The following is a 13,269-nucleotide window of genomic DNA, read 5'->3' as shown; positions in this document are numbered from 1 at the left end:
TCCTTGTTACTGATGGACTAGAATTGGCATTGCTGTGACTAAATGTTTTATAGGCTTTGCCTAATAGCTCAACACAATAGTTGATTTGCTGTAGCTTTAAAAGTGCTCTAGTTGAGATATACAAAGTTATAACCTTGTGTGTGTTTTGTCTCCCATTGTGGCATTGTAGAAGGAATGTCTAATCACAAACTCAACAGTGTTGTTAACACTGACCACACACTTAATCTGAAAACAAGGTGATTGCAGAAAGACATCACTGTGTCCTCTGAGGTCCAAAAAGGAAATAACTTAATTAACAATCCACAGCAGGTTAATGAGTACCTGGTTATTTTATGCCCATCGCCTGTGATGCTGTAGCTTTGTATCTGTCTGTTTGTCCACAGGATGTTAGTGGTATGTCCCTGAGCATGCTGGCAGCAGCAGGGGGGCAAGACGACATCCTCAGGTTGCTGATAAAGAAGGGTGTGAGAGTGAATGGACGACAGAAAAATGGCACTACAGCCCTAATGCACGCTGCTGAAAAGGTAAGTCAACCTCTCACCAAAAAGGGGGTCCTCACCTATGCTGTGGTTGATTTTGTATGTTAAATTTCTGCTAGAATGCCAACTCAATTCATTAAAAAATCCAAATGTATCACAAAAAACAGCACACATAAAGGCTAATATTGATTTCTAACTATCTCTACTGAATTCTCAGCGTAAACTAGGAGCTTGGAAATACGAAATTCCATTGAAGATTGGAGGGAAGCGTGTGTTAAAGCACAGATGCAAATGATTAATGGATGTTGATGACTCAAATATCTCCTGTTGAGCTAAATAAATGTACATGAAAAAAAGGGGTGCCACTGTTTAAAAAGTTCCATCATTGAAGGTTTTAATAATAGTCCCATGCACTATTCACAAACAATATAGACAGTGTGTTGGTAATGCAATGTTTTATAATTCATTACAACATAATATTGAGGATTTCTGGAGACCACCGCAGATTCGAATGCAGACAGGTACCACTTTTGTTTTTGTTTTTTTCTCCACACCTTTCATTTTATTTCTGTTCTCTATCAGAATTTCCTGACAACTGTTGCTATCCTGCTGGAGGCAGGTTCCTACGTCAATGCTCAGACATTAGGCGGGGAGACGGCACTGATGAAGGTAGTGCTGCATTTCACACACAAACCTTATGTTTGACACAGAACAATGAACACAACCCAGACATGACCATATATGCTACACACAGGTTAATCTCTGGTCAGGCAAGGCCTGGTTCCTTACCTGCGGTTCTCCACACAGCTCTGTTTAACTGTAAGATGGTGTCACGTGGTTTCACTTCATTAGAAATAAGCACTTACATATTTACACAGGCAAGGTCATTTGACTTCACACGCATACAACTGTATTGTGTGGTTTAAATTAATTATTTTAAGTTATTGTCAAAGGAATAGTTCATTATTTATGCATATTTGCTTTTTTTCTGAGATTTAGATGCAAATATCTATATCAAAATGTTTAACTATACTTTAATATAGCAGCACTGATTTCAGTCATGTCACCCAGGCCACCCACCCATTTCACACCTAAGCCAAGCACTGTCAGAAATTTTTAATTAACTAACTTTAACTGTCACTATCAAAGCCAAAAAAGTGTTCATGTGTTTGCAGAAAGTGAAGAGTCTGGCAGTGATAGAAAAACATTTGATGTACCTTTAGGCCTCTTTACAGTGGTAGGATCTGTTTGCGGGACACAGGTTGTGTTGGTTAAGGTTTTCTGTCTTTCACTCCAGGCGTGTAAAAGAGGGAACGCTGATGTGGTGCGCCTCCTGCTGGAGTACGGCGCTGACTGCAACATCTTGTCCAAACACAAGAACACGGCCATGTATTTCGCCAAGCTCAGCAACAACCTGATGGTCTGTGACCTCATCAAGGACCACATCAGCATGTGAGTGCTACCTACAGCTTCACTCAGCACTGATAATGGAGAAAGGATTGGGTTTTACTGCTGGATATACACATTTACACAGCTGTCTAAGAAGTTAAGGAGAGTCCTCTCTGTAAATGCGTCCATTAGTTGTGCTCTTCTTCATCTCTTAATCCTGTAATGATGACTGAGCTATTCTTTTTACGTCCACCTATCTGCCCGACAGGTTGTCCAGTGTGGCAGAGGACACCATCCGAGCATACTTTGAGTCCCGTCTGGTGCTACTAGAACCCGTCTTCCCTCTGGCCTGCCACAGGCTTTGTGAGGGGCCAGACTTCTCCATGGAGTTTGGCTTCAAGTCACAGCCACAACCAGAGGGTAAAAACAGCAGTCTCTGAATTTGGAGATCATTTCTTAAATACACAACATTATCATCTCACACAGAGAGATTTTCTGATGTTGAGCTGATCACAATGCCATTGAGCCATCTGAGTTTTCTCAACGCTGGGCTTGGTATCTCACAGAGACTTAATATGCAGATGACACTGTGGGAGGCAGGTTATCTTCAGGTTATCTGCAGGTCTTGAAAAGTCTTAAAAAGGACTGAATTCAGTTCTCTTTGAAAAATATATTTTTACAAGGTACTAAAAGTCTTACAATTCATTTGTAAGGGTCTGAAATTCTTTTTTTTTTTGCCTGCTGTTGGCAGTAGTATCAGTTCTACTTTTTATAAATGGTCTGCTGGGGGATGCCTTTATTTTATTCTACCTACCTACCTACAGTGGATTTTGCATGTAGAGGCTATTTAATCATTTTTTAACGATTTCTGATTTATTATTATTACTGCCAGCCACAGTAGCTAGGAAGCTTATCATCTCATAACGACAATAATAAAGTATCAATTGTATAAATAACTTTTTTATTTGTTTAATCAGCTCATGAATTATCTGCAACTTATCTGGATTCAGGTCAAGTCAAGTGATTAATTATATTACGTATAATTACTGTTATATTTATTTGTTGATACTGAATAAATAACTGTAGACTTATTGTCCCTACTGTTTTTCTGTCATTGTTGAGCAATTATGAACATGATACAACAAGGCCTATGAACAAGATGGAAAACAAAACATACTGCATTTCATTCAATGTGCTCTTAAAAAGCCAATGTGTGTTGAAGGAGAGATAAAAATTAACAAGTCTTCCATTTAATCTGCTGAACGCTGCAAAAACAATGTGGAAGACTCCAAAGTCTCTCTCTACCTCCTTATCATTCCTTCCTCTCCTCTCCCACCATACTTCTGTCCCTTCCAGGCTCAGGAATCCTACTCTTCATCTTCCACGCAAACTTCTTGAATGAGATCACAGCCAGACTTTGCGGACCTTGCAGCGTCCACGCCGTGGTGCTCAACGACAAGTTCCAGCTGCCCATATTCCTGGTTAGTTCTTAACAAAAACAGCGGACAGCACTGCTCAATTACACAGAAAAAGCTAAATTTACTAAGAGGTTTATTAGAAGAATTAAAAACAAAAAAGGTTGGCAAAATACAAATGGAAAAAAAGTTTAGAAAATATACAAAACAGTAGTAGATCAGAAGTGCCAACATAGAAATTATTATTCCATAAGATTCTCATTATATCAAATTCCATTTGGATGCTATCCACAGTAAGCACCTTTCCATAAAGTAGCTTTCATTGTTACTGAAGGAGTTTTTTCCAGCATGGGTTTCACATCACATAACTACTACACTACTTACTGCAGAGATTCACATGAAACTGCTGTATGCATGCATGTTCTTTAGCTTTACTGTTAACTGAATTTCTTTGATTAAATCTCTTGTGATTAAATCTCTTGTCAAAATGACGATATACCTGTTTTTCCTCATTTTTGTCTTTGAACATTCAGGATAGCCACTTCATCTACTCCTTCAGTCCAGTCCCAGGCATCAACAGACTCTTCATTCGTCTTGCAGAAGCACCAACAGCCAAGGTGACACACAGTTTTAAACACACACTTATTGTAAAAAGCCTTTGCTACTAACCAGGTCATCATACAGTCCGAATAACCAGAGTTGTCATTTCTACCCTTTTAAAGGAAGCATAAAGGATCAGGCAGTCAGCAGGTTTAGAGAGTATTTGTGGTGATGTCAGGATTTTTATATGCTCTTGAAAGTTGCACTGTAGGAAACTGTGTACTTAGTCAAATCTAAATTGTAGAGAAGTGTCCTGAATAAGGATACAGCAGTACTCTCAACCAATGGAAGGGCCGGGGACCAGTGGCCGTTTGTGAGCTCAACAAAGTAAATGCGAGGGCAGAGATAGCAGCTGTGAAGGTAGTCAATATATATGTGTGTGTATATATATATATATATATATATATATACACAAAGTAAAGTTTCAGAGTTGTGAAATCCCAGTTCATAGTATTGTAATCAACAGATAACTGAAAAGAAAACTGTCTGGGTTGTATTTCATCTTTTTACCTGTACCTGTAGCAGAACACAGCACCGTTCTGGGCTTTTAGTGAACTCAAAGGAATAAACTACAAAGTTTTTATGGAGACCTTTCAAGTCTGGAGTGTCTTGAGTGTCTCAAATATTTCTTTAGTTTTTAGGCTGCAGTATCACTCTAAGATTAGCTGCTTACCACAAATAACCTTTGAACTCATGCTCTGTCTGTTTAGAAGACAGTTTCAGTGCAAAAGAGATGTCCTGAAAGCGAAAAAACAAATAGCTGAGGTAACATTATTTCTTCCAGTCTAGAATGAAATATTCTCAAAATCTTGCTGAACAAAATCAGAGGTTTTATTCTCAACCTATCTGAACATGAAATGTGCCATTAAAAGAGGAATCATATGCAGCTATTGAGGTTCTACTCTTAGCTTTATATTTTTCCTGGTCAATGATGGTGGCTCTCTGTTTCTTCTTTCTTGTCAAAGAAAAAAAAAATCCCAATGAAAAGACCAAAACCAAGAGTTTTTTCGAACTTTCCTACTCTGTCTGTGGCACTCAGTTCCAAGCCCATTTGCTTCTAGAAGATGTGAATCTTAAAAAACTGCTTGTGCCTCTCAAGTGGGACTCTGAATTATTCTCATTTGATCATACTGACAAATATTTTCAGCAGCAGGACAGTACGTGTGGGATTGAGTCAAAATAAACTACAGTGTGGTCATGGTGATGAAGGAACATTTCACCCAGTGCAACAGTGTTTCACTGATTGTTTCTAACAGTTTTTGGACAACATTAGAGTTCAGAAGAATAAGATATCAGGCTTCCAATACACAGAAAACACTTGATAGTAGAATGAAATCATTGTTAGTTTTTTGTATATTCATGTAGTTTGTTGGCATTAAGAAATAGAGTATCACCAGCCTCAGTGTTTTGCTGGCAAAACATTTCTTATTTTTATTCCAAATAAAAATGTCAAACATACAGTTTTCTCTGTAGCAGAGAAAATGTTATGTGTTTGGACCAGCCAAAGTAAAAGCTTTTAAAAACTGAAATACAGACAAGTCAAACTATTGTTGTAATAAAGCAGCTGTGGATTCTTTGATAGTATCTGTTTTACTTCCTCATGTTCTTCTCTCCTCAGGTCAAGCTCCTCATCTGTGCGTACAGAGTCCAGCTGCAGTGATGCCCCCTCATAGGTCAAAGGCCTGGCCAACACAGCAAAACACACAAATACACACTGCCACACATAACTGAGCAGTGGCTGAAATGCTCTGCCAGGCTCACTGTTCTTTAATAGAGGAAGAGTCTGTTGGATCTTTGTCACCGTGAAGTGAAATTAAAAGCTGGCTTCCTCTGACGTCAGTGCAAATTCCCAAAGACTGAAGCTCATTGATGACATTTGAATCCTGTCCAGACCACAGCTCTGTGTTGGCCTACATTATGCAGCACAAATCCGAGGATCTTGCGAGGTCAAGTAAACGTCAAGCAGCCCGTCCATTTGTTTGGTGACACCTTTGCTACGCAGTTTCCGGGTGGAGGGAGGTAGTCAGAAACGTTATCCTCTCTCAACTTCCAAGATTGAAACCCTACTGGGTTGTGCCTCCTTCCACCTTCTGTCAGAGTGTGTTGTTTGTAGCTTGTGTGTACGTGTGTAGATTTTTGGGTGCATTTGAAGTGTGTGTAAGGAGGGGGTTTCCCATCACTTTTTTCCCCCCTATTTTTAGCATATATCTTGGACCAAGTTAGTGCTCTCCCACTCAAATCGTTTTTGGTGACACATCACTTTATAATGGACTTATATCAGTATGCTAACTTGTGTATCATTGTTGCCACTCTTTCCTAAAGCTATGATGTGTATTTGTTGTCAAATGTGGTATGGCTATGTTGACAACAAATGGGAAATAGGTTTTCCAATAATTTCCCATCTCGGTCACATCACTTTAAGAGAGCGATATACGAGATATGACACTGACTCGACTCACCTAGGGCACAAACACAATACATGTGCATCCTTTACTCGCCCAGTGTCTTGTTCACTTTTCCACAAGTTAACACACCAAAATGAGTTGATTGTAAAGTGAGATGTTGAGTTTTTATGAAAGAAGAAAATTTTGCCTTCCCTGTTGTTGTTAATATTTTCTGGTATGTACATATTCACATACTATATATAAATATATACATACTTATATACAGTTATAAAGTCATTGGATGACTGCGAATGTTTTGTTGCTTTTTTGCCACTGTAGGAGTGGGTTAAGTTATTTAGTGTGTACAGTAAAAAGTTCTGATGTTAATTTACATTTAAGGGCTAAAAATTTCACTTTAGACCATCCGCCCTGCTTGTAAAGGTTAAAGTGTTTCAAAATTGAAAATCTTCTTAGTCACGTGCTGACTGCTGCAGTTTCTTTTTTTTGTTGTTGTTGTTGTTGTTGCTTTTGGTTTTTTAACAGGAACACTGTACCAAGCTCGTCAGTGCAGGACTGCCTAGTCAAAACTCACTTCTCACTAATGGTCTTTTTCATTGGTAATTGAAAAGCATAGTTGATATTAAAGGAGCCCCTCTATGGTAAGACATAAATACCAAATGTTGTGAGAACATGCCTTGATTTTAGCTGTGTGATATTTCCTATGAACTCAGCAATATAACTTCAAATTTTGAAGCCGTGCTGGTGAAAATTTATTGTTTTTTTTCTGTGTTGCAGTCAGAAACTCAAATTGATGGGGGCTCTCCATGCTGCCTTAATATCCACAGTTCTCACATCAGTTTCTTGTGTTTTTGTCTTTCAAAGTTGAAAAGTTAAGGAGGAATATACTTAGTCGTACTATTTGTTTAAAAAGTTATTACCAACAAGCTGATATTACAAAAGGAACTAGACTACTGTCCTCGCAAGCAGAGAATATAATTGCCGCTGTTTTTCTTAAGTAGATGACAGATTTAAAAGTTATGGTTTATTCATTCTAGTACAAAAACCTGTTCAGAATATCCTCTGAATTAATGGAAGCATGTTCACATTCAGTGCCTCAAACAGCTGGTTCTCCCAAGAACCTTCCCTTTAAGAAAACCTCAGTCCTCCACTTTTTGGATTCTGTCACTTGCTGATCAGTCATGTCATTATAGAGCTCCTTCACTTCTTGCTCACCTGGTGTCATAGCTTTACGCTCAGTTTAGTCATAACAGGAGAAATGGATGTTCCAGAAATCATGCCCAATGACACCTTCCCTCCTGCTGACACTGTAAAAATATTTATATTCTAACTTTATCCCTGACCTAACAATTTGACTTATTTTACTTCACTCAATGGCGGCATTAAGTGGAAGCAGGACTTTAAAAACTCAGCCAAAGAAATATGAAAACTGGCTTTAGATAGTTTTCATCTTTTACCCTATTTGTCTTGTTACAAAGTGCAAAGTCTGGGGGCTGTTTGAGGATTATCTGTAAAAACCAAAGATGGCTACAGATCAGACCTTAACCAGAGGTTTTGTATGTTTTAGCTCATTTATTACATACTTGGCTATTACAGCTAATCCCTGTGCTTTGTTTCATAGTTTTTTATATATATTTTTTCCTATTTTTCCATGCAGTGATTAGTTCAAAATCAAAAGTAGACTCTTGAAATGTGTTTGAGATGTGTAAAACATCACAGTGAACATTAAATCTGACACTGATTTTTGTTTAAAGACATATTATCATTACCCCTGTACAGACTTATCAAGTCAACCAGGACTTTAAACTGTTATACTCCACCTTGACAATGATGCTTCAACAAAAACGAATTACAGTACCACAGCAATTGGATGGATTTCACCTATGTAGCTGGGTTTCAGGAGTTTACTAATTGATTATCACACAGCGTGGAAATGAACAGAAGTCTTTGTCTGCCTGGAAAGAAGGAAAAATAATTTAAGAAATCAGAAACTTTCAAGCATGCATTCAAAAACTGTTGGTGTGATGAACAACACTGGGTTTGTAGTCAAGATAAAAATAGTAGTATGGTTCTTTACGAGTAAAGTGAACAGGCTGTTTGTCGAGGAGAAGTGTTGACCAACATTTTGTTTTGATTCTATTAGTTTTAACCCTTGTGGTTTTCTGACTTCGCCAATCCCCATCACTCCTGAAGACTATTCAGTTCTTCTGTTTTGCCTCTAAAAACTCCTATGTACGCCTTTATTTTGAGTGTTTTGACAATATTTGGCTCTGAGTGTTTCCCACAGGTAGATGTGCGGTATGTGAGAATGAGTGTCCTCACTGTTGTTTGCATAGATGCTGCAGCCAGTCACTGCTTTACCCTGAGGCCGTTTTCTCTGTCCTAAATAAAACGTGTACATATATTTCCACACACTTGTTTCTCTGTCCTTGTTTGTCACATGGGAAGTTTTTAAGTCAGTGGAAAAGTTGAAGTTGATATACGTGATAAGCCAGGTGGTCAAAACAAAGTGGGTTTTTTTTAGGCTTTATTCCATAGAGGACAGAGCAGAGTTGGAAAGATGGGAATGAGAAAAATGAGGGTCCTCGACCAGGCTTAGACCCTAGATCCTGTCACCAGATCAAATCCTACCTATAACAGAGGCATGTCATCATTGTATGTGAGTATGTGATAACTTGTAGACTTTGATTTGCCCAAATAAAAACATTTGCGTTTGGTGTATTTGTGTCAAACTACCTGGCAGTAGTTTAAATGAACCCAACCATTGACCAGCTACAAAAGTAAAATACTATATAAATGTATCACCAAGAATATACATTATAATAATTTAACACTCAAAGGGGCCATTTTTTTAAGAACTTGTCTGTACTTTTACCTTAGTATAATTATACTTATTAATTATACAGACAGGACTTTCACTTTGTAAATTGTGGTTTTGCTACTTTTACCTAAGTAGAGACAATCTGAATGCTTCCTCCATCGCTGAGTAAAAAAAATCCTGGAGGAAATCCTGCCAGTGAGCTGCAGCTCTGGGTGAACAGAAAAAAAAAAACAGAGCTACATAGGAATGGATTTAAACAAACAATGTCACAGAGCTGAAGAGTCCAGATCTGAGTCCAGTCCAGAATTTGTGACATGACTTAGTAACTGCTGTTTTCTCATGGTCCCAGATACAGTATGACAGAGCTTGAGCAGTCGTAGAACAAAGAATGCTGAATACCTACAGCATCCAGATGTGCACAGACTTAAAGCTGTAACAGTCGAAGGCAGTGGTGGAAAGTAACCAAGTAGATTTACTCAAGTACTGTACTTTAGTATAGTTCTGAGGTGCTTATAGTTCACATCAATATTTCCAGTTGATTCTGCTTTATACTTTTACTCCCCTAAGTTTTTGCATCTTTTACCCAACACTGATAGTTGTAGCCAACCCATGGTGATTTGTTTGTTTGTTTATTTGTCAGCAGGATTAAACAAAAAGTACAGAACAGATTTTTACCAAACTTAGTGAAGGGATGGGTCATGGGCCAGGGAAGAAGTTATTAAATTTTGGTGTAAATCTAGTTGCAAATGGATAACACAAATAATGTATAAATCATTTATATAATGTCATTTAATTTTTCTATTTTAGAGGTACACAGACATGTAGGAGTGTTTGACCTTTGCAGAGGTATGTGCTCTGTGCCTTTCTAGTTTGTTGCTTTTCTGATTAAAATTTGGTATACCTAACCGTTGGACCCTTTGAGACAATTCAGGTGTCTGTGAATTGTTAGCAGTTCCATCAGGAGTTGATTTTGATTTTGATTTTGAGGCCAAAAGAGGTCAAATTGATCAAATATTTCACCTAAAAGCCACTTGCCTCTACCATTAATCATCACACTTCCCCCTCAGATCAAACCACTATACTTCCTGTGCATGAAGTATTAAAGGAACTCTGTCTGGTGCAGCTACAACATTAAAATTCTGCTCACACACTGATGCATCAGTATTAACATGTCATAATACACCAGTCACAGAGGCCAGTCTTCCATAGAACAACTAATATTGAGTAAGTTTTGTGGATAATACTTTTACTTAAATATGACAGTTTTAGATTGTTGAAAAATTCTTGCACTGCTGGTCAAAGGTGCAACTGCCAAATATGGGCACGATTCTTTTTTTCTTGAACTGCACATAGTAAAAGAAAACATGTTCCTTTGCAACATCTCTCATGCTTCTATATTACTTTCCACATTTAGGGTGCTTGGCAGAAAATGAATCACTCCTACTACAAAATCTATTCTGTACCTGTTCTGGAGATTTTGTTGTATCGCTTGATTTCCCTCAGTAGCCTGGTCGTAGAACGCGTGACATGATCAAAAGCTCCAGATCGGCTCAGATTTTTCCTCAAAGTGCTCAGAAAAATAAATATATTTTAAAATCTGTAATTCCATGACAATTGGTCAAATTCCACTTCCTGATGAAGCTCATGTGTTATGATCAAAAACATGAAAACTATGAATTGACCTTGAGATGAGACTATTTTGTGTACTGGTTTAGTTTAGTCACACACAGGGTTGCTACTGAAAAAAGAGAAAAGTGCAAACTGTGGTTAATGTGGTCATAAAAACCCTCAACAGGCTTTTACACATGTCTCACCTCCCCTTGGAGAGAGAAAGCAGATGACGTTTGAGTTAAGCTCCAACAAATACGGTGCAGGAACAAAGTACCAACACAAACAGACTAACAGATTGAGGCAATCGATATTCCAGCAGCTCCTGTGTTCTGAAAGATAAAATTACTGTTTTTGTCAATGGAGTCTCATGCTACGCAGCAATGTTTCTGATTAAAGGAAAAAGGATCTTACTCTTTAATAAAAAGGTCTATCTGTAGGAATCTTATCCATAATGTTGTCAGACACTTATAATAACAATCTGAGCCCTGTCAGCAGTTAAAGCGAGCACTTTAGTGGATGTACATTGACATGGATGCCTATTAGATTACACTGCAGCAGCTGTTTGCTGTGACCAGGTACACTGTTCTTGTGCAGTACTGCACCAATTCCAAAGACTTCTTCCTATCAATCATTTACACCCAAAAACATGGGAAAATAGGGTTAAAAAAAATACCAGTGTTGGAATTTAATAAGGGGTTCGGTTGCCAGATTGTGGAAAATCCTCCTCCAGCACAACTCTCTTAAAGAGACCTCTCATCTGGTCTGTTTGACCACAAGAGCAGACTTATTTAATATTTAGTATATTTATATTGAGTAATAGCACATTTAGAAATGTTGGTAAATCACTGAGAAGTACTAAGAGTTTCACAGATTTCTAACATGTCCTGCTGTTATAATTGTTGGTATGATATTAATAGGGGGGCTTGGGTTTCTTAATTTCTAATGTTAAATGCTAATAAGCAATTTAGAAATGGAATTTGGCCTAGATAACCTGCACCTGGCAACCCAAAAGTTGTTTGTAAAACGTATCTATAAAACATTAATAAATAACTTATTAACCATTGATTTTAATATATATATATATATATATATATATATATATATATATATATATATATATATATATATAATTATAGCTTATAAAACCATCAGAAATTACGTCACCTGGAAAATGCTACCAAAATGAAATATTAACATATTCAGGGCACTGAACTGTGTGGTGACCAAATGTATTATTAAGAGGCATATGGACTAAGTATTAGCTGTTTTACACTAATCAGAGCACAAAATTGGAAATAACATGAAATCAGCAGACTCCTGTGTAGCCACACAATCAGAAACACGGGTGGGATGATAAAGGATTAGTCTGCATTTCGTTTTCAATCTGGATCCATTTAATACATTTTAGTGTATGTTCTGGGTATGGAAACATTTTGGCACAGCAAATGTCAGACACGAGATTGCAACGCTGGTAGTTTACTTGTTTGGAATAAAACCGTCCTTCTATTCTCCACCTATCGCCACCTTGAATCTTTGAGTTCAGTTAAAATCTATGCGAGGGGCTGCAGAGATGGAAATCGTTTTTCCGCACTGCCGACCCCCTGACGTGAATCCGGTCTGCACGTTTCAGCGTGACATTTGAACGCACCTGATCCGCCATATTAACGACGTAATCACCAGTTCAATTGACTTTTTGCTTCCCTGATGCAAAACCCCTCTATATTTCTTCTTGTGATATATATTTGGCCTGTTGCAATACTTACATCGATCTTATCGCACTTAAAGGCGTTTTTAAGTGGGATATCAGGGACTTGTAATGTTGTTGAGGGGTGTGCAGCATTTTTCTAACACACTAATGCGATTATTAGTTATTTTCCCCAGCCGTTTGGTTTCTGCTGCCTATGTCTGGATGAAATTACGTGATGAAACCCGATGTTGCACCGACAGAGCTGAGAACATGAACTCTCTCAACCCGGATCCTTGCTCCTGATTGGACCCGAGCTGTGTACTTCATTGCAGCCCATTTTAAAGTCTTTCATGATCAAAGTGTGTCATCTTCCTCCTGAACTGGAGTCAGTTTACACAGTAAATATGATATGTAGCGGTAAGACTGAATCATCTTAATGGAGCATTTTAATTGCCAGCCATGCAACCGCTGATTGCTCCTCCTGCGCTTGCGCGGTCAAAAAAATAAATAAATAAAATAAATTAAGAAATACGAATGGATGCCGTCAGAAATGATCGTAAATGAGTGAGGTCTCACTCTGTTTCTACTTTCCTTTTAAAATAAATAATAAACAAAAGCAACGCAGTGATTTGTTATTTGTAATTTTCATCTATTTGTGGTTGTTTTGTAATCATTTGTGGTTTACTTCTTTTGTAGTTGTTGGCCCAATACCAGAGGCCTGTTCCCGGTGTGCCCTTTCAGTTACCCTTCCTTGATTGCTGATAACCATTTTCCAGTGCACATACTTTAATAGCTTAATATATTATTATACATATTATATTAATAGCTTAATACTTACTCTGGTTTGCATAGACAGATAAATTAA

The 13,269-nt window shown here is 37.8% G+C and overlaps 1 protein-coding gene across 1 annotated transcript in view; it reads left to right on the top strand.

The window, feature by feature from the left end:
* Positions 1-8,697, top strand: part of mphosph8 (M-phase phosphoprotein 8) — a 30,920-nt gene extending 22,223 nt beyond the window's left edge. The window contains 7 exon segments of the mRNA XM_018696407.2: positions 384-524; positions 1,062-1,148; positions 1,777-1,931; positions 2,137-2,288; positions 3,225-3,349; positions 3,817-3,900; positions 5,502-8,697. Of these exon segments, the coding sequence (XP_018551923.2) occupies positions 384-524; positions 1,062-1,148; positions 1,777-1,931; positions 2,137-2,288; positions 3,225-3,349; positions 3,817-3,900; positions 5,502-5,543 (786 nt within the window). The 3' untranslated portion in view covers positions 5,544-8,697.
* The last annotated feature ends 4,572 nt before the right edge of the window (positions 8,698-13,269 follow it).

Source organism: Lates calcarifer, linkage group LG1 (assembly GCF_001640805.2).
Source record: "Lates calcarifer isolate ASB-BC8 linkage group LG1, TLL_Latcal_v3, whole genome shotgun sequence".
Taxonomy (NCBI): domain Eukaryota; kingdom Metazoa; phylum Chordata; class Actinopteri; family Centropomidae; genus Lates; species Lates calcarifer.
This window is presented reverse-complemented; position numbering and strand designations above follow the sequence as displayed.